Source organism: Betta splendens, chromosome 16 (genome assembly GCF_900634795.4).
Source record: "Betta splendens chromosome 16, fBetSpl5.4, whole genome shotgun sequence".
NCBI classification, from domain to species: Eukaryota; Metazoa; Chordata; class Actinopteri; order Anabantiformes; family Osphronemidae; genus Betta; species Betta splendens.
Window position 1 is genome coordinate 97,736 of NC_040896.2, and position 7,858 is coordinate 105,593.

At 41.6% G+C, this 7,858-nt stretch overlaps 1 protein-coding gene across 3 annotated transcripts; it reads left to right on the plus strand.

Moving 5' to 3' along the window:
• The first annotated feature begins 895 nt into the window (after positions 1-895).
• mthfs (5,10-methenyltetrahydrofolate synthetase (5-formyltetrahydrofolate cyclo-ligase)) lies at positions 896-7,553 on the plus strand. Of its 3 annotated transcripts, none has more exons than XM_055503298.1 (4): positions 896-1,082; positions 1,618-1,717; positions 3,087-3,196; positions 3,303-4,689. In XM_055503298.1, the coding sequence occupies exons 3-4, from the start codon at positions 3,174-3,176 to the stop codon at positions 3,883-3,885; spliced, it is 606 nt and encodes a 201-aa protein (XP_055359273.1). In that variant the 5' UTR covers positions 896-1,082; positions 1,618-1,717; positions 3,087-3,173; the 3' UTR covers positions 3,886-4,689. The 3 variants fall into 3 exon arrangements, with proteins under 3 accessions (XP_055359273.1, XP_055359272.1, XP_028986148.2); XM_055503297.1 differs by having other exon boundaries at positions 897-1,082; positions 2,102-3,196; XM_029130315.2 differs by lacking the exons at positions 3,087-3,196; positions 3,303-4,689 and adding an exon at positions 7,172-7,553 and having other exon boundaries at positions 908-1,082; positions 1,453-1,717.
• Positions 7,554-7,858: the final 305 nt, after the last annotated feature.

Consider the following 7,858-nt stretch of genomic DNA (forward strand, 5'->3'; position numbering starts at 1 on the left):
AGATGATGGAAAGCATATAGTAGCGAGCGCAAAAATGGCGAGTGTTTGCAGACTTTTCCGCCATGCTGTTGTTACAGGAAAAAGCGCAACCATGCTGTTGTTGATGTCGTTTGCTTTGACTACTTTTACATCATATAGAAGTATATGTAAGGTTCATTATGTGATGCAATGTACATACAAAGCAAATAGCGTGACGTAAATCACTCGATTTGCTCGACGCCATATGACACAGTCAGAACAACGACTCCTGGTTGTGTGTGAGAACTGCATCAGAGCAGACTGACCATCAAACCCTCGCTAATATGTGGTTGTTCAGGATCACATTCCATGTTTTATTGTCAAATAAAAGTTATTTAATCAAAGGTGTGTAATTGTGTTTCTCTGTAGATAATAATATATAAGTAGCCTTGATGTGGCAAATGTTTGATAGTCCGATGTTATTAGAGCTGTATTTGGTGCTTCTGCAACTGTTTATCACTACATTAAGGAGAGACATGTTTGTCATTCAGTTAAATCAAAGACTTTTGTTTTATTTTATTTTTCCACAGAACATGACTTTAATCACCTTCTTACTACCTTTCCAGCTTTGGAAAAGAGTTGTTTGCATGGCACTGATTTCTGACTAATAAAGAACATTTTTATTGGAATTGCGACTTGTCAAAATGTAGTTGTAGTCTTTAATTACGTTTTGAACTTGTCATAAATACAGATACCTGTAATGTGAAACCTGTCCATCTTATAGATCATATATATTCTTATAGATCTCTCCGCTTGCAACGTTTATGAAGCTCTGACATATTAAAACATCAGTTCAAGCCACAGATAAACCGCTTGGCGGTCACGTGATTTGCTCTCATTGAACACGTGATTTGGAACGCCCTCGAGATTCTGCTTGACGACACTTCCGCTTCAAAAGAGCGATGCTGAGTCGAGTGGGAGGTCTCGAGTTGGACATCTGTTGCAGCGGCACAATGGCCGCATTAAGAACAGCAAAACAGGAGCTGAGGAAAGAAATAAAGCGACGGATTGCAGCGTTGAGTGAGGAGGAGAAACGACAACAGTCTGTAGTTGTTTCACAAAAGGTAACGTAACAGTAAATGGAACATATTAAAATAATTGTGCTGCCAGGCATTGGGAGTAAGGAAGTCATGTTTTTTCCCACTGTGTCTTCCGCCCGCGTGGTAGTACTGCAGCTCAGGCTTATGTCTTTTCTAAGGCATTGGTAAAATGTTTAAATAAATAGGTAATTAATCCACTCTTACTCTACTTATAAATATTTTAGTTGTAGTAGGCCTCTGTTAGCATTAACAGATACTTTCACTTCTGCTCATGGACTCCTTTCACGTTCTAACTTTGTGTGTGTGTGTGTGTGTGTGTGTGTGTGTGTGTGTGTGTGTGTGTGTGTGTGTGTGTGCGCGCGCGCGCGCGTGTTTCATCTGTTTTCTTTTTTAGCTGTTCCAACATCCCAAATATTTGTCTTGTACTCGAATTGCCGTATTTCTCAACATGAGTGATGAAGTGCACACTGAGGAAATCATCAAGGACATTTTTAAGCAAGGAAAAACTTGCTTTGTCCCTAAATATAAGATCAGCAGCAGACATATGGTCATGTTGCAGGTCAGAAGTTTGCATGACATTGAGACACTGCCTCTAACTTCATGGAACATTCGACAGCCTGAAGATGATGACAACAGCCGAGAGGAAGCATTCTTTGGAGGTAATAAGATTAAATAATTATCATTTACAGTTTATAACTGTAGATTAAAATGTTATTAGATATGTAAAGCTAAGACCCTTTAGGTAGATCTCAGCTTTATGTATAAAATTTGTCCAGTTTTTCTGACTGGGAGAAGTAGCTTCTCCCTTTCTTCTACTGTATTGTGTTATACATGCATACTTGCATGTGCCAAATTACCCTGCATTTGTTTGCAGAAAACAATTTTACTGCAAACAGGTATATAGACTGACAAAATAGGAACATAGTAGTTCAGAGGTCAGCTCTGTCTTGGGCTGTGCTCTGGATGCAATACAAGAGGTGGGTGACAAAAGGGTCCTGGCAAAGCCGACATCTACCCTGGACCCTGATTTTTACCCACTGCAGGACACACGTGATTTGGGGAGCAGCTTAAGTGACGGACTGATCCACTTTTGCTGTGTGAAGGAGATCTTTGCTCTTTGCTGCAATTAGACTGTACAATAAGCAATGTTATCACACCTACCTGTACATCACGCACACACACTCACTAGAATCAGTTGTAAAACTAGCCACTAGCTACTTTTGTTTCTGCAATCAAAGCAGATGAAGCAATTTCCCTCTGTAAAGTTTTGGAATCTCGAATAGAAGAGGGCTCGTTTCCATCTTGGTGAAGAACAGGGAGGTCTGAGGATCACAAACAACAAGACAAAAATCAATAATAATATGCACTTATGTTAGCGTTACATCTAATTATGCTACTGTAGCAAGATGGTTTTTAACAGGAAATTTATTGTCAGCACTAAGATGCATACATTTTGTTTGCTATTCTACAGCATTACAACATGATAGATGGTAATACTTTAATTAATTACAGATAAATATGTCTAGTCTGCCCACTGTATGGTGTAAGTGTCACATGTCTGAACAGTTAGTCAGTTCAGGTTCATTAACAAATATTTGTATTTTTGTGTAAACAAAAATATTGTATTCACTTACTTTCCTGCATGTAGATGATAAAACACCTGTTTGTTGGATGGTCAGGAAAGACATCATCATGATGCTGGACAATAAACGTAATACTCAGTTAGCAACTGTATTATTAATCCACCTAAAATGACTTAATTAACAAGGTAACAGTGCTTAACTTCTGTGAAGCAGACGCCCTACTAGTTCTCTCCATGTTTTACTTTTATCAATTGCTTGGCACTAGAACAGACATCAACTAGAAAGCCAGTTAAGAAACAGTTATGCTTAAGATAGCTAACTTTCCACAGGTACAAAGAAGTAACCTTCACCCGTAGAGTAGCTGTGTGTGAATCTAAACATAAGTATGCAGACACATGTTGTAGCTTCCTCCAAGTTATTCACAGAAATACATCCGACGTCTCAGTCCAGAAGTGCAGCCCTAGGAGCAGCAAGGATACTGCGCAGAACCCTTAAGCTTCCTGGCCTCTGGTAGAGTACCCGAGCTTGGAAAATGGATGAGACTACCCGCAGAGGGTGAGAATAGAATTTTCGTTTTATATGGGAAGCCAACTTGCCCAAGTATCCATCAAATGTGGCCTGTACCAAGAAGATGCACTGTCCCCGCTGCTGTTCTGCATAGGTCTGAACTCTCTCAGCCAAATAATAAACAAGACTGGCTACGGATACTGGCTATGGATACCGACTCCGGAATGGATGACATCAAGCTGTACGCCAAGAGTAAGCGAGACATCGACTCGCTGATTGACACCACCAGGATCTACAGCTCGGACATCGGGATGTCATTCGGGCTCGAGAAATGTGGGAGGATGGTGACAAAGAGAGGCAAGGTAATCCACACAGAAGGGGTCTCACTCCCAGAAGGAACAATAGCAGACATTGAGGACAGTTACAAGTACCTTGGAATACCACAGGTGAATGGCAACCTTGAACAGGCAACAAAGAAAGCGGCAACAGCCAAATACCTCCAACGAGTAAGGCAAGTCCTAAGAAGCCAGCTCAATGCCAAGAACAAATCCCGGGTAATAAACAGCTACGTTCTGCCAGTGATCAGATACCCTGCGGGAATAATAAGGTGGCCAAAGGAAGAGATACAGACCACAAATGTTAAGACACAAAGCTCCTCACCATGCATGGAGGGTTCCACCCCAAATCCAGCACCCGGAGACTGTACGCTAGCCGCAAGGAAGGAGGCCGAGGACTAGTGAGCATGAGAGCCACTATCCAGGATGAAACATCCAAGATCCATAGGTACATCAAGGATAAGGCCCCCAACAGATGACGTGCTGAGTGAATGTCTCAGGCAGTGGAGAACAGAGGATGAGATGCTGGAAGAGGGACCATGATGGGAGGACAAGCCCTTACACAGGATGTTCCACCAGAACATAACTGAAGTGGCTGATCTCAACAAATCCTATGTTGGGGGACCTCATCTGTATAATCTGTTATTAACAATTATTATTAAGGTCCCACATGCTCAAACAAAGGAGGTACTGCGGTCTGCATGTAATGTCTTCATCCTGATAGTAGTGAGTGAGAACAAAGAGATTTCAAATCTGAGCGCAGGCTGGGGAACCATACTTGGCTCCCCCGCTGAGACATCCAACTCCTTGCTGATACAAGCGACAAATGGAGGAGGAACCTGGACATCAGGACCAAACAATAGGACGGGCATGACCGAAAACATGGTTATAAAAGCTGCCGTGACCAAAGACCCTTGTTTTCTCCACGAAACGCTGGATGTTCTCACCTGGATCGAGCAACCCTTGCTCTCCTACTTCTCTCCGCACGCTCCCTTCTTTCTCCTTCCTTCTCTCACTCTCTCACTCACTCTCTCACACACACACACACACACACACACACACCCCTCTTATCTCAGGTAACGCGCATACACATACAGTATTTCCAGACGAACACACCATACGATTAATTGTGATTTGCTGAGTTATCCAAGATAGTGTTGACACTGGAGTTAATATTAATTGTTTAATAAATCGTTCATAATTTAATTGGTCGTTGTCTGTGATTATTTGTATATGGTTTTGCAGCACTGGTAAATTGAGTTGGCTATGGTACGGAGTCCTTCAACCAACTTAAATACAAATGAGACTGTATTGGCTATTCCAAATTGGTTATTGGTCCCCGGTAAGATGGTAGTGCCCCGTAAATTAAGTAATTATTAATTCAATTAATAATTATTAAATCAATAATAGTTAAGTGTGTCACTTACCAAACTATAGACTTCCGTCATATAGTTATATATTTAATAACCAAAATTTGTGAATCTAAATTATAAACATAATTGGTGTCTCCACTCAGGAGCTATAAATCCAATTATTATAATTTGTGCTCCTCGCATATCCCCAACATAATTGGTGCAAACCCGTGTGAGGCTAATCAAACTCAGCCCTTTTTGAGACTAGGTGGTGTTGCTAATTCATTTGGCACTACCACAACCCTCACACTGCCCCAACACCTACCATTGGCTTGATAGGGCTGGGCTGAAGGACAGCACAGAGGCACTCATCCTGGCTGCACAGGAGCAGGCCTTGAGCACCAGAGCCATAGAGGCCCAGATCTACCACACCAGACAAGACCCAAGGTGTAGACTGTGCAAAGAGGTCCCTGAGACAGTCATGTATGCATGCATGCATGCATGCATGCATGCCGAGGCTTGCAGTCTGTATGTACATACATAAATATGCATGCATGCATACATACATGAATACATACCATGGCCACACGACCCAGTGCGTCAGACTGCAAGCTTCGATAAGCTCTCAACATATTTTAACATTAAATAATTGGACGCCCAAACCGAAACTGATAGAAGCAGCTACTGAACAAGGCACTTAGACAAGTTTCAGCTCAGTATATAAGCTGTGCCATACCGTATTGTACTAAGTTTGGCCTTGTTAAATAGTAAGTCTGATAAAACCCTTCGTTAAATATCCCTTAATATTTTAATTAGCGCAGCATAGCCCCGTTTTTGTGTAAGTTAAGTGAAAGTTTGGCTGACTTAGCTTGTGACCAATCAGATCTGGTCCCTACCTTTTCTGTAATGTTGAAATGTGGTTGTGTTTCCTGTTAGTGTCGTTGCGTTTTGTCTTTTTGTTTGTTTGCAACTTGCACTTCAGGGCCACCGTACAGTATGTTATGTCCAGCTCTGCCCAGGGGTGGGGGGAAGAATGCGCTGAAGGCCTCTTTGGTGTTGGCGTAGAATAATTCCAGTGGTTTATTGTCTCTGGTGGGGCAGGTGACATACTAGGTGAATGTAGCCAGAGCAGCTGAAGGATGTGCATGCTTGAAGTCCCCAGAAATCAGGAAGAGGGCCTGTGGGTGCTGTGTTTGCAGCCTGCTGGTGACTGAGAGCAGGGTCTCAGAAGTTGTGTCAGCGTTAGCGGAGGGTGGGACGTACACAGCAATTGTGCGACCAGTCCGGGATGAGTCAAGTCAGCCAGGTCTTGGTGAACAGTAGGACGCTGCTTGTCCTGTACTCCAGCTGGTGCCATGTGAGCACCGCGAGCTCGTCCATCTTGTTTGGTTGAGATTTCACATTTCCTGTGATGACTGAGGGGAGAGCGGGTCTGAACCGTCTCGTGTTCTCCCAACATAGTTCTCCGACGCAGCGCCCACGGCAGATCTTCACTAATTAACTGTCCCTGGGGAGAACTGCTGAGCTGCGCAACGTAATCAGTTGCTCCACGGTTTAAACAATGTGCGCTCTGTCCCAACGCACATCATAGCTTCTTAACAGTGTTACTGCTGCGCCAAAGTAAGAAAACCTATATACAAGTTGTGTACAGGTTATGTACACTAATGCAACTAACCACACAAAAGAAAAATAAACTTAATTAGTGACGAAAGTAATGAATAGAAGTAAGAGGGCAGGAGCAGTTTTGACCAGCAGCCAGCTCGACCGGCGGAGGAAAAAAATGTTGACGTATGTATGATGTAAAATTAAGATCCTGATCAAAGATGACACCAGGGTTCCTCACAGATCTGAATTAGAATTCAGAATCTGAAGCTAATGTTATGTCATCCAGGGTAGCTATCTGACTCGAGTGATTTTTAAGCCCAAAGTTTCAAATTTAAGCACAAATGTTTTAGCTTTTGCCCTGTGATGGACTGGCGACCTGTCCAGGGTGTACCCCGCCTTTCGCCCATAACTAAAATAGTACAACTTCTTCTGCAATACTTTTATAATAATTTATTGTTATACATTTCATGTCACATCAACACATTCACATAGATTATAGAACAATGTGCAACAAAACTCAAGCAGAAGCTGGCTTGACAGCTGCTTACTTGACTGCAGTAATTGAGCTAACTAGATGAAATTGTATTTAGTTGTCTACATTTGCTAATGATCATCAATTGCATTTTGTAATTAATCAAAACCTGCTGGATGTTTTGTCTGACAATATTATTATATAATACAATTATTTTTAAGTCCTTTATAACTGATGGCAATGTCTGCTCTCTGTTAAGGAGGTTTGGACCTAATCCTGGTGCCAGGCTTAGGTTTTGACCCTCTGGGGAGGCGTCTGGGACGAGGGAAGGGCTTCTATGACAGCTACTTGCAGCGCTGCATGAAGCAACTCAACAGTAAACCCTACACAATTGCTTTAGCCTACAAGGAACAGCTATGTCAAGAAATACCTGTCAATAGCAATGATGTTCTTGTTGATGAAATCTTGTATGAGGATGATGCACAGACAGTCACCAGTGATAAATAATGAAATAAAATTAATTAAATGTTTCTACTCTTTCAACTTTGTGGATCTGTAATGAAAAATCTGTTTTTTTGCTGTTTTCACTGTATTTTGTATCTTGCATCAGTCCTTGTAAGTATAAAACTATTTTAAAACCTTTTAAGCCTTCTAATTGTAGTTAGTCTTCACTGAGACACTAGTATACTAGGAAAACAACCTCATCTCATCTTTTGTGTTGTAAATACAGTAGCCCATTTAGTCTATATCAGTATCACATTTTGGAAATATGAGTTTTTATTATTATTCAATTCAATTTCAATTCAATTTTATTCATATAGCGCCAAATCACAACAAAGTTATTTCAAGGCACTTTACAAAGTAAGGTTTAAAACCTCACACTAAAACTAAACCCAACAAATCCCACATACAGCAAGCATTTAATTTGACAGCAACAGTGGAGAGG